Source organism: Euwallacea fornicatus, chromosome 31, assembly GCF_040115645.1.
Source record: "Euwallacea fornicatus isolate EFF26 chromosome 31, ASM4011564v1, whole genome shotgun sequence".
Lineage (NCBI taxonomy): Eukaryota > Metazoa > Arthropoda > Insecta > Coleoptera > Curculionidae > Euwallacea > Euwallacea fornicatus.
In genome coordinates, this window is record NC_089571.1 from 408,901 (window position 1) to 423,074 (window position 14,174).

The 14,174-nt window shown below is 34.8% G+C and overlaps 1 protein-coding gene across 1 annotated transcript in view; it reads left to right on the forward strand.

Annotated features, from left to right (window-relative positions):
* Nucleotides 1-1,386: 1,386 nt before the first annotated feature.
* The window catches only part of LOC136348091 (uncharacterized), a 94,834-nt gene continuing 82,046 nt past the window's right edge, over nucleotides 1,387-14,174 (forward strand). Inside the window, exon 1 of the mRNA XM_066298665.1 lies at nucleotides 1,387-1,811. Within this exon, the coding sequence (XP_066154762.1) occupies nucleotides 1,724-1,811 (88 nt within the window). The 5' untranslated portion in view covers nucleotides 1,387-1,723. The remainder of the gene's footprint in view (nucleotides 1,812-14,174) is intronic.

The window sequence follows — 14,174 nt, forward strand, 5'->3', positions numbered from 1 at the left end:
CGATGAAAAAAAATTCTCAAAGGATGGTCCTGATAATGAGTATAGTTATATGGAAGATAGATCAACAACATCGTTTTATCGCCCAAAACGCCAAATGAGAGGTGGAGGGGTGATGATTTGGGGAGCAATAACTGCTTCAGGGCATTTTCTGCTGGAAAGAATCTCTGGAAGAATCAATAGCCAAGGTTATTTAACTCTTTTACGAGGGAAAGTTTATCCGTGAATGGCATCATTGTTTCCAGATGGAGATTTTTACTTTTTACAGGACAACGCACTCGTTCACTCTTCCAGAGTCACAAAAGAAGGGTTATCACAAATGGGATTGAAGGTTTTCGATTGGCCGGCGCGCTCTCCAGACTTGAACCCAATAGAAAATTATTGGCAAGCACTCTCTGGGGAAGTGTACAAAAAAGGAGCATACAACTCTGACTCGGAACTATGGGAAGAAATTTTAAAAGCAGCGCAGAAAGTTAAAATAAACAAACTCAGCCTTTTGAAAACTTTGTGTTGTTCTATGAACCGTAGATTGTTGAAAGTTATTGAATCTAAAGGAGGCTCAATTAATTACTGATTTGTTTTAAAAATTCATGAAATTGGATATTTTTTAATTTGAAAAAAAATGCATATTTTGTTGCTGTACACTTTAATTTGGCCAACTATCACTTTCTATGTAATTCAAATGTATGACTGTTTTGTTAATAAAGAAATAAAATATTTAAATAAATAAATATAAAATAAAATTAACGAATCAAATTCTTGTTTCCGTCCTTAATATAGAAATTATACAGCAGTAACCGTCTTATTTTTCTATTTCTTTTTGTAAAGAAATCAGCTGTACACTTAAATTTGACCAGGAGCGTATATGTATGGACCTATGCGTATACCCCGTTCAGGGTGTCCTTAAAGGTCATGTCAGAAATTCCAGGAAAATTCTTGAAACATCAAGCTATGAAAAAACTGATTTCGTCACCTTACAGAGAAATGGATGGCTTCAAATAACAAATTTTCACTTCGACTTTGAAAAAATCCTTTTTTAATTTTATATTTTGAGAGCGAATAACTTGGTAAAGAACGCAGCTAGGATTTTCTTAATATGAATTATTAGCGTTATTTTAGTCTTCCTTATAGCCCGTGGATTTGATGGAATGACCTTTCCGGACACCCACTATATACATGTATGAAATTATTAATATATTCGCATGCAAACAATGATTTGCAGATATTTCATGAAAAACTCGTGAATCTCCTTTCAAACTTGAAATGAATTTTTAACGGCTGCATCCCTCACCTATGCCACCGCTGACGTCAGGGCGTCGCGTGCTAAATGGTCACCACTTTGAGCGGAGGGACGCCGTGCGTCGCGACGGCGGCAGTAGCGCACTAGACGTCACTATACACGCCTCGCCGAACATCTCTTCCTCTTCGTAGACGACAATTTTCCCGGATTTTTTCGTTAGGTTCCATCATGGCCCAGTATGCGACACGCGTGTGCTGCGATTGCTTCAAGTACCAATGAAAAAGTCCTGTCACGCGTCCACGATTCACTTTCTTCGACTTAATCATCGCGTTATACAATAATTAAAATAAACAATCGTGCTCGATGCGTGTATTGTTATGACATAACGAAACGGAGGTTTTATTGGTCAAGAGGATGACGAAGAGGCACAAGGAGTTGCAGTTAGTTAAAGTCGATTATTGAGTGCTGTTTTCCGGAAATTTGACAATGAACGGGTCGACGTTGTTGGGCCGTCTGGGTCTGGAAGCACTTTCCGTGCAGGAGCTGGAAAGAAACATAAGATCAGTGGCCACCAGTGAGTAAGAGCGGGACACCCACTTTTCAAATTTGTTTTTAGGTCGTTTATTTTTGTGTGGTGATGGATGGGTTCGGGTTGGCGATGATAACAATGAGGTTTTTTGAGTGCGGCAGCCAACTTAAAACAATGTTTCAAGAAACACCTTTATAAAGTTCATCAAAACATTTTTTCTCTGACGAGAAATTCACACAAAACTATTTTTCTCCTAATGACAAATTCCGTGTCCACTTGCGCAAAGCATAAAACTCAATTTTCAATGTGTTATTAACATTAATTTATCTCCGGAAATCCCCGTGCGTCCATCTTCCCTGGTTTTCATATAATTTAAATATTAATAATAAGAGCAAATGTTTTAATATAATTCTCTTTAGGTCTTGGAAACTCGAATTTTTTCCATGGAACACTCCGTATATTCGTGTAAATTACGAAGCTATCAATCATATGGCACCATTCTGTAACAGACTTTCCTCCTATAGCTGTCTTTAAGGGTTTTCGAGTAATAAGTCTTCGTGAGTCAAAAATTGCAAAATTAATACAGACAATTCGTATCTCTCATCCTTTTCGAAATATTTTCAATTAAATTTTTCGGTTTACTGCCAAGGATTCATAAATGCCATCAATTTATTAAAAACTATTTCACGAGAGACTGGGTGAGAGTTAATTTCGTTTGAAACCGAATGAATAATGGTGAACCAAAAATTCTGACTGTGTATCGAGAAGAGGAACTCTTCCTCCGAACTGGAGGAGCCAAGTACTCGCACTAGATGTATCTCTAAAGCGACAGAGGTCAACAAATCATCAATTTTTACGGAAAGAGAAACTGTTTCCATATTTTTTTTTTGCTTGTTCAAAATCTGTTGCCAAGAGATTTTCAGCTGAGAATTAATTTCTGCAATATGTTGTACCAAAAGCGACATCATGACTCTTTGTTTTTTAATAATAAAATATTGTTCACCAGAGAGATAAAATTCACAAGGCGAGATATATGTACGGATTTAAGTGGAGAAACAGCCATTCTTATAAAACAGAAAATTTTTATTTAACAAGAAAATATCACTTTCCAAACAAATTTCCTATGATCGTGCCGTATACATTTTGGGAGATTTGATTTTAAAACCATTTGAATTTCCCTCAAAATTGAATGGATAATGCAGAGTGTTTGTAAAAGGTCTGTACAAAATCCTACTACATAGAACTCAACTACCACCTTAACAACTATACAGGGTGTTTCCTAACTACGTATAAAAAATTAAAAGGCGTAATCCTCGACTGATTTTCAGTCAAAAATGTCTAATAAACATATGTCCGCAAATGCCTTGTTTCCAAGATACAGGGTGTTGCTTGAAAGACGTCGAAAAAGGTTTTAAAGATTTCTAAAAGTTTGGTGGTATTTACTAACTTGTTTATTGTTAGTTTTTTTTGCTACTTCCACTACTATAAACAAAATAGTCAGTGTTATTTTGGTGTTTTACTCTCTAAAGTGAAAGAATTTAGTTCTGTGTCCCAAAAATCAGATTATACCTCAGTTTTGAAAATTTTTCAAATTCCTAATTACACTAATCAAGAAATGGCCAATATGGTTTTTGTTTACGGCCTTGCTGATGGTGAGTGTTTGGCAGCGAGGCGCATTTACATGGAAAGGTTTCCAAACCACCAAGCTCCCAACCACCAAACCTTTAAAAACCTCTTTCAACGTCTTTGTGATACAGGATCTCTTATGAAATAATGGTGGCTATTTTCAGCAATTCTTATAATGAATCATTAAAGCATTCCCTCAAAAAATTGTCTTTTCTAAAATTCAAACACCCAAATTGAGTTATTTTGGAAATAAAATCTCTTTTTCTTGTCACATTTCAACACCCTGTATCTTGGAAACAAGGCATTTGCGGACATACAGTCACTCAAAAAAGTATCCGTACAGCTGAAAAAAAATTCTGTAAATCGTAACTTTTGACTGATTTTGTTCAAATTTTGTATAATGAAAATTCAAACCGAAGCTCAATTTGCGTAATTGAGCAACTTTTTAAAATTTAACTTTTAGAGTGCTTTCCAGCGTTTAAAAAAAACTTCTTGTGCGGTGGAAATTTTTCAATGTGGTTTTAACATTCTTGCAGAGAGGATTTTTCTTCATATCTCCTGAAAATTTGATCTAAATCGAACAACAAAAAAGGGAGTTGCAGCTTTTTAAAGTCGTCAAAAACGCCAAAGAGTGACGATTTTCGCGCAAAATGATGAAACTTTGACATTTTTGACGACTTTAAAAAACTGCAACTCCCTTATTTGCGGTTCGATTTTGATCAAATTTTCAGGATATATGAAGAAAAATCCTCTCTGCAAGAATGTTAAAACCACATTGAAAAATTTCCACCGCACAGGAAGTTTTCAAAACGGAGTTTTTTTTAAACGCTGGAAAGCACTCTAAAAGTTAAATTTTAAAAAGTTGCTCAATTACGCAAATTGAGTTTCGGTTTGAATTTTCATTATACAAAATTTGAACAAAATCAGTCAAAAGTTACGATTTACAGAATTTTTTTTCGGCTGTACGGATACTTTTTTGAGTGACTGTATGTATATTAGACATTTTTGACTCAAAATCAGTTGAGGATTACACCTTTAAATTTTTTACACGTAGCTAGGAAACACCCTGTATAACGGGACAAACCGAAATTCTACAATATTTACATACTTCAACGATTAATTTATTGTACAGGGTGTATGTAAATGATCTGTACAAAATCCTACCACATATTCCTGTGGTGAGAATATGACGATTTAACCTAATTCGTCTAGTCCAAAAGTGGACGGTTTTCGAAAAACAGGGGGTCAAAGTTAAGATTAAAAAATCGAAAAAAATTAATTACTTCGCTTTTTAATGCTACTAACTACACAAAATGTCGTATAGGGGTGTTTTTAGGGGTGAGAAATCAGAATCCGTTTACATTTTCGATGCACAATATAGAGGGTGTTATTGAATCCTCTTTAAAAGGGCATAACTTTTTTTATAACCCGGTATAAAATTTATTTATGACTAAATTTGTGTTTTCCTACGTGTTTTAGGAAAAAAATGTCTCTTGGTAAAAGCCCCTACAAGCATTCTTTCTTGAGATATTTGATTTTTAAAGTTTGCCGCATCTCTAGCGCAGTAACTATTCGCAAAATTGAATATCTCGTAAACTATTTGAAAATGCAATTTTAACTAATAAATCGTGCACTTCTTAAGTAATTGTATTGTTTTTAACTGTTCGCTTTTATTAAATGTTCGAAGTGATCTCCATTAACATCCCTACAAAGATTAATTCGACATAAAAAGTTTAAATGGGGTTTCTTGAGTTATTTGAAGTATTTTTTTGTTGATAAAATCGTTGGTGGTTCGGTATGCGCCGATTTGGAAATCTTTCTCTGTACACCCTCGCCCTTTCGCGGCCATTCCCTTGACAAAATCCACAAGCTAATAACATACCAGTCATTTCAGAATATGTGTAAGCTTCGGCCATTTTAAAACACGAGATTGCACAAAATTTGAAATTTTATTAACAACTTTGACACGTTTTAACTATCGTAGATATTAACATACTACTACCACACGTACCTGCTTTATACGAGCAAGAACGATTTTATCAACAAAAAATACTTCAAATAACTCAAAAAGGCCCATTTCAACTTTTTATGTCGATTTACTCTTTTTAGGGATGTTAAGGGAGATCACAATTAAATGGATTCTGATTTCTCACCCCTACAAACCCCCCGTTACGACATTTTCTGTAGATTGCAGCATTACCAACAAAGTAATTAATTTTTTTTCTATTTTTTAATCTTAATTTTGACGCCCTGTATTTCGAAAACCGTCCACTTTTGGATTGGACGAATTAGGTTAAATCATCATGTTCTCGCCCAAGGAATACGTGGTAGGACTTTCTACAGACCTTTTACAGACACCCCGTATAACTAATGATTGGAATTCGAAGGATGTTCCTCTAGCCTTGAGACAATGTTTTTGGCTTTGGCTGCTCAATACCCTATACATGTAAAAGAGAACAAGGGGGAGGGGGTAAAACTCATTAGTATTCAATTCCATATCTAACAACAAAAAGAAGTTGCTGGATAGCATTCAAGGAGGTGTAATATAATCAGCAATAAAAGCAACTTTTGTATAAAACAAATTTAACTGAATAGTTCCATTCTTTTATCCGCCAGTACTTTTTATTTATTTTTAACAATATTTCTGGGATATTTTGTATGTTGTACAATGTTTCTAACTTCCTGCCAAGAGCGGATCTATATAAAGTAATATTCGGTGCAGAGTAAACTTGTTCATGTTTTATGTGAATTTCGACCTACTTACTTATAGTGCTCAATCAGTGGTGTTTCACAACAATATTATAAGGCACGGGAACTTTCCAAGGTTATTTCCAATATTTATTTCCTTTTAGTCCTGACTTTATCCTCAAAATGGTAAAAATTTTCAATATTTATTTATCGATGCTACTTCTTACTAGCAAATTGTGAGCTGCATCGCCCCCCCCCCTTTTTATAGACTAAAATGGAAGGTTTCCTAATTGCAAAGAATTCTTGCACGATTTACTACACCTACCATGTGATGCTTCATTTTAAAGCCCTTAATAAACTGCGTGTAAAAAACACGTGTTAACAAAAAAAAATTATTTTTGTGAAGTTGCAGCATTTTTAAAAGACAAATATCACATTGAAAAACTATCCATATTCATAAAAGCTCTTTGGCATTTTCACATTTTTTTTCTAAGCAAAAAAATAATCAAAACTCAACGGTTTTTTTTTCACTTTTTAAGAGGTTTCAGGGGTAATGCATTGACAAACTTCAGTGATTCAATGCTATAAATCTTGCAAATTGGCTAGCGTAAAGGCTTGATTTGATATTAGCCCAAAAAAAAATCGAGCGGTGATAAATCCGGTGATTACGGTGGCTAGTCTATTGCTCCTCTGCAACCAATTCATCCTCTTGGATAGTTTTAATCCAGGTGCTCTCTTGTTTGTAGGACGTAATTCGGTGGAGTAACCTCCAGTTGAAGATGTGACAGGTTATCATTTAATTGTCGGTCGTTATTAATTTGATTCTTCAAGGCGATATTGAGACTCGGTTGTGTTTTCAGAAAAATCGATGAAAATATCACTTGCCAAGTTTCTGTTGCATAAAACAAAAACTCAACAATGTCATTCCCTACAACGCCAGCCCCAGCATTAATTTTTTTTAAGGATACGAAGAATGACCATGCAATTCATGCAACATGGGGATTTTCATTATCCCAATGACGATAATTTTGTTTATTAACATTTCCGCTTAAATAAAATGTACAGTCGTCAGTAAAACGAAAGTTTTCTCGAATGTCAGGATGTCTCTGAATTTTCTCGATCATTTCTTCACAAAACTGCATTCGTCGTTACTTAGTCCTTGAAGAATATACATTTTGTAAGGAAAAAATTAGTTTGATTTTAAAACTTTTCGAATCGATTCATGAGAGATCCAGGTTAATTCCGAAACCTTGAGAAGCAACGTTGTTGTGCATTGTGACATGACCTAAAATTTCAAGTTGGGTTAGTTCGTTCAAAATTCAGAGCTGCTTTGCCTTAATATTTTGTACAGATCCAGTGGCGTCGAATATCTGCACAAGAAATCGCACCTAAACATTGCAGATATTTTTATCCGGATAGTTCCTAATAGGCGCCAGCCGAAATAACAAATTTTTCGAAATCTTACTGCAACTGTGATCGAATTTTTGCAAATTGTTGTTAACGCAACACTTGTATTAGAACAATATTCGTTAATTCAAATTAGCAGTAAATAAGTAAGTTTTATAAAAAAGTAGCGTCACTATAAAATATAAGAAAAAAAGCTCTAAAAACTTGTTTTAATAAAACATTTGGAACAGCTTTTATGGATTTTTTTTAAATATAAAATTTTTGTCTTGAAAGTGTCGTAACTATGCAAAAATTTAATTTTTTCTAATGAAACTTGTTTTTTTTTTATAAACAGTTTACTAAGACCTTTAAAGTGAGATATCACATGGTAGGTGTTGCAATTTAAAATTTTTGAGTTGGGGTAACTACCCCCTTTAGGGGTACACGTAGAAACTTCCAGCCGCTATCAAATTGGTCCCTTCTGCATTCTACTGAAACGCTTTTTGAATATTTCAAACAAAAATTTCATCTTCAGAGTTATAGTCAATTCAAGGTTGTGAACTTGACACACCGTATACCTTTCAATTGAGTTATTTGTGGTCGATGGTTGGATGCTGAAAAGATATGTTCTGTACATCCCTATTATCACTAGTTTTAAATGCATACCTATCAAAATACATAGAACAATGCCTAATGCTCAATATACTCTCACGTAGGATTCTCTCCAAGACGTGGAAATTCGTTTTTTCCACAGATCACCCCATATGTTACTGAATATTATGAAGGAGCTAATCACAAAGAAAGTTTACTTGATCCACTTTCTTACACCTGCCTTTATCGGTTTTTGAATTAATTGACCCCTCGTTTGTTAATTAATACTTCAAAATTGTTGCAAGACCATTTCTCTTACGTTTAGTATGCTAAAACTCTACTTTTCCATGTAGTCAGTTATTGATTCTTCATAACTATAACTATAACATCAATATTTTCGATGGCATGTTTATTAGATTCGCTTTTATGTGCCCTATTATTATAACAGATCTATTTGTATTCCTAGCATGCACTGCTGTTATCTACTCGTATAATCCACACCAATGTGTTGGCCTTATTGGCTTACCGTGTCATCATCGCGATATAAAAATAATGATATAATAGCCCATTAAATCCAATTATAGCAGCAGTAACGAAGCAAAATACAATAGACTTAAGGTCAATACACAGGACACTTACTTGTCCCCTTTCTAATAACATCTGTTCGATTGAAATCGATCAACAATATAGATAATAATTTCATTTGGTAAAAACGATTTTTTACGAAATTTACCTGGGGAAAAAAGCGTTTGTTCAACAGTTTATATGCATTCGAGTGGCGTAATGCAAAAATTAACAAAACCAATAACATGGGATAAAATACTTGATTTTTCGTACAGAACAAATGGTAAATAATATTCTAATATACAGGGTGTCTCTAAAAGGTCTGTACGAAATTCTACCACAGATTTCTGAGGTCAAAACATGACGATTTAACCCAATTTAACTTAGTCCGAAAGTGGACGGTTTTTGAAATACAGGGCGTCAAAGTGAAAACAAAAAAAAGCAAAAAATTTGTTTCTTGGTTGGTAATGCTGCTATCTACACAAAATGTCGTATCGGACGGTTTTTGGGGATAGGAAATCAGAATCCATTTACATTTTCGATGCACAATGTAGAGGGCGTTGTCAGCGCTCGATGAACCCTCTTTAAAAGGGCATAACTTTTTCATTACCCGGTATAAAATTTATTTATGACTAAACTTGTGTTTTTCTACATTTTTTAAGGAAAAAAGGTCTCTTGTTAAAAATCTCTACGAGGCTTCCTTCTTGAGATATTTGAAGCTTAAAGTTCGCTGCATGTCTTGAACAATAATTTTAATGTACTACATATCTATTCTTACAGTTCGATGGAAAAAAATCAAAACTTAAAAATAGATTACAAATTACTTGAAAACATAGATACCAAACATAAACACGAAAAAATGATACTTTTAGTAGATGTTCGAAATGACCACCGTTGACTTGCATACAAAGATTAATCCGACGCAAGAAATTAAAATGTACTCTATTCATCAATTCTTCGTCGTTCTTTAAAATGTTTACTGCATTTTGAATTCGTCCCCATAGTTCCTCTTCACTATTTATGGCCGTGAAGTATACCATGGACTTTAGAGTCCCCCATAAAAAATAATCCATCGGAGTTAAATCCGGTGAGCGCGGTGGCCATGGTACCGGAGCATCATTTCCTCTACCTATCCATATTCGTGGGTGCTGTTGATTTAAATAGTTGCGCACATTTATAGTAAAATGTGGCGAAGCACCGTCGTGCATAAACCACATATGTTGCCGAAGTTGTAAAGGAAAATCTTCCAATAATTCTGGCATTGTATTTTGAATATGTTCCAAATAACTTTCACCACTTAATCGGGGCGACAAAATGACAGGACCAATAATAAAATTGTCAATTATTCTTGCCCACACATTAATCTTAAATTCATGTTGATAAAGTACCACTTTCGTAGCATGAGGATTCTCATCAGCATAAACATGTTCATTGTATAAATTAGTAATTCCATGTTTATGTTTCGTATCTATGTTTTCAAGTAATTTGTAACGTATTTTTAAGTTTTGATTTTTTTCGATCCAACTGTAAGAATAGATATGTAGTACATTAAAATTATTGTTCAAGACATACAGCGAACTTTAAGCTTCAAATATCTCAAGAAGGAAGCCTCGTAGAGATTTTTAACAAGAGACTTTTTTCATTAAAAAATGTAGGAAAATACAAGTTTAGTCATAAATAAATTTTATACCGGGTGATGAAAAAGTTATGCCCTTTTATAGAGGGTTCATCGAGCGCTGACAACGCCCTCTACATTGTGCATCGAAAATGTAAACGGATTCTGATTTCTTATCCCCAAAAACCGCCCGATACGACATTTTGTGTAGATAGCAGCATTACCAACCAAGAAATTAATTTTTTTTCTTTTTTTTATTTTCACTTTAACGCCCTGTATTTCGAAAACCGTCCACTTTCGGACTAAGTTAAATTGGGTTAAATCGTCATGTTTTGACCTCAGAAATCTGTGGTAGAATTTTGTACAGACCTTTTAGAGACACCCTGCATAACAACAAAATTACATTATATATTTAATAATTTTTTTTTACATTAATACATCATATATTTGTCCCTAGAGAAATGGGCAGGCCAACACTTACCCTGACTTACTTTATCTTACTTTCATCGCGATAACATTTCTGTGAATAATTACGAGTAAAAAATTCTATAAAGGTCTCACACATACATAACCTTTGATTCATGAATATTTATGAAAACTATGGATACATTTTCGAACAAACATTCTTGCAATCTCGATCAGAGACCAGCGATCGCGCACTACATAGCTCGTGCTTTCTCCATTTTAAATTGCATTCGTGCACATTGCCGTTAAAATTTATTTCCTATGTATAACAAAACTATAAGGATGTATATTATAACCTCATGAAGATATTCCAGTCCCTTTAAAGATAAAAATAGTGTTCTGCAACGCGCCAAACATTACCATACACAGAGACCCGGCACGCGAGCCTTTTTCCCATTTCCCCATCATTAACACGGATGGGAAATAATACCGGGAGGGCTGGTCAAGTCCTTGGAATCCCGGTCAAGGAGAGAGACGTGACCTAATTCGTCGCTTTGTGGCTATTTAGGGTCTAATCATATCTAAAAATAGCCGCTTTGGCGAAGATGTTTCGATGACTAGTGACAAATTTTCAATTTCTAATACAACGATATCATACTGTGAGAAAAAAAGCATTTCGAGACTCGTTGAATGTTGATAAATGCTTTGTTGATGAATTAAGACATAAACTCCTCAAACGTCACAGTTTCATAGCAGTCTGTTACCTAGACAAACAGGAAATTTATCTTGGCAATGACGCTACAGGTTTACATGTTAAATCCCCCGTATATAATCAATGTAATCGATGTATTGGACGACATTCAACGTAAATAATTGTTTAACTAGTGAGATGAAACCAAGCCAAAACCGTTTTTTATTTGTTTTCTTTTGATTCTCTCTCTCACTTTCTCACTCTCTTTGTCGCTCTCACTTCCCCACTCTCTCTGTCTCTCTCACTCTCATTCTCACTCTCACTCCCTCTTATTCTCACTCAGTTTCACTCTCTCACTCTCACCATCCCTCGCTATCTATCACTTTCTCTCACTTTTTCCCCCTTTCTGTTTTTGTGAGTATGTGACGTTTTTACAAAATTGCGTTTTTTTTTATCTCATTGTTAAAACCCCCAAGGTTAAAATCGCGTCTTTATACAGATTGTTAAAAAAAGATTGTAAAATATTTAAAGAGATAATAGTATGGACCGAAATAAGCAAAAAAGTCTTAGTAAACATGGGTCCGTAAAGTAACGGTTTCGGAGATATGAAAGGCTATTCTTTTTCGAAAAACTTATTTCTAATTACTTATTTATTATCTACAAATAACAAAAAAATCCTCTAATAAAAACCAAAAATACAGTTTCCATTAGGTGTTCAAAGTGTCCTCCTTCCGTGTCCAAGCAGGTCGGACATCTTTGTCTGAAGGATATTCGATCCCTTTCTAAAGCCCCCTCGGTGGCTCGGATTTGTTGACATTTTTTATTAATCCGTAGCTGCAGCTCCTTAAGGCTATTTATAGGAGTACCATAGACCAATGTTTTGATATATCACCAAAAAAAGAAATCTAGAGGGTTGAAATCAGGTGATCTTGCAGGCCGCAATACAGGTCCGCCCCTTCCTACCCATCTACGTGGAAAACTTTGATCTAAATGCTCTCTAACGGCAATCTAAAAATGAGCTGGAGCACCATCATGCTGAAACCACATTTGTTGCCATTGGTCTAAAGGAATGTCATCAAAAAGATCACCCATCGTGTTTTGTAAGAAATTTAAGTAAGCAGCGCCTGTTAATCGGTTTGGTAAAACAACAGAACCTAGAAGCCTGTCGCCTACAATACCCATCCAAATGTTTAATGAAAAATGTGTCTGATGTCCAGATTCTATTGGATCATGGGGATTTTCGTCGGCCCAACTATGTGTATTGTGAAAATTAATAACTCCATTTCGTGTGAATTGGGCCTCATCAGTATAAGAATATTGGCAAGAACACGGGGGTTTTCAGCATCACTGCATAGAAACCAGCAGCAAAAAACCAATCATACTTGATGATCAAGTGGATTTAAGGCCTGTACCCGTTGTACATGGTATGGATAAAGCAGCTCCTCGTGGAGGGTTTTCCAAACAAGAGGAACACTAATTCCTACCGCAGCTGATATTCTTCGCACACTCGTCCCTGGATTATGCTCCTTATCCATGCTAAAATTTCTTATTCTACTCCAGGAGTAGATGCTGATCTCGATCTTCTGGATGAATAGCACTGTTTGTTCAATGAACCGGTATCACGCAATCTTTGATGAATTGTTCCAAACATACGATGTGAAGGAATCTGGCGACTTGGATGAGCTTCAGCATAAAGACGTCACGCTCTGATGGCAATACCATTAGCTCCACCATACACGAGATGCATGGCCGTTAACTTTGCGTTAGAGTAAACAGCCACAGCAAATGAAAACTTGTACACAGACAACAATCAAATGCTTAATGTTTATACCATGATAAGAAAATGTAAGTTTTTGCAATATAAAAAAATTGGGTAAAAAGAGAATGATTTTTGTTTGTTTATAAATAAATAAGTTTTTCAAAAAAGAATAATCTTCTATATCTCCGAAACCGCTACTTTGCGTACCCACGTTTACCAAGACTTTTTTGCTCATTTTGGTCCACACTATTACATCTTTAAATATTTTACAATATTTTTTAACACACTGTATATCATGTCTTTCTAAAGTACAACCGTAAGAAAAGTCTGGACGCAGGAGTCGCACCATCTTTAAGGGGTGATTTAGTGTGAACGTCTAAATATAAGCAAATTTCAATATATTTTTTAATTATTGCATGTAATTTAGCAAACTTTTTCGGCTTTCCTGAATAGTCATGAGTTAAGCCGATTTTTATACGTGATCAACACCACGACGTTGATTTGTCAGGATTAAGACGACTTTGTTAACTCACTAACAACTCTTTATTTTTAGTACTAAGGTTCTATGCTTTTTCTCTGAACTATTTTTAAGGAATTTGAAGAGAGTCTAACACTTATGCACCCTGTCTGAAGAAAAATTATAGTTGTCTCTTTTTAGGCTGAAACTTACTTATATGTGTCTAGAACAACTTATCTAAATTATATTACTAAGGGCAAACACCCGGGGACTTGAGACTTTGGTCGCAGTTAATTGTTCGTATAGTCGAAAGGGCAGTCTGGTGAAAGTCCAATTGTTCTAAATTATTCTTATGATAACCCCATATTATTGGGAAAGGTTCGTGTCGTGTGGGATAATAAGTTATATGACAGATTTGAGGATAAGAAGGTATATAACAAGGACAGTAAAATAATGTTTTATTATATTATTCAAAATTTTGTATATACAGCGTTACCCATTTGTTTTTGGGTCGGTCTGTAAAAAGTTTATTAATTGTGCAATTTGGCTCGGATTTTTTTTTTTAATTGAAGAGCTTGATAAACTGCACATTTTCATCAAAAATGGCCTCGTCGATTTAAAATTCA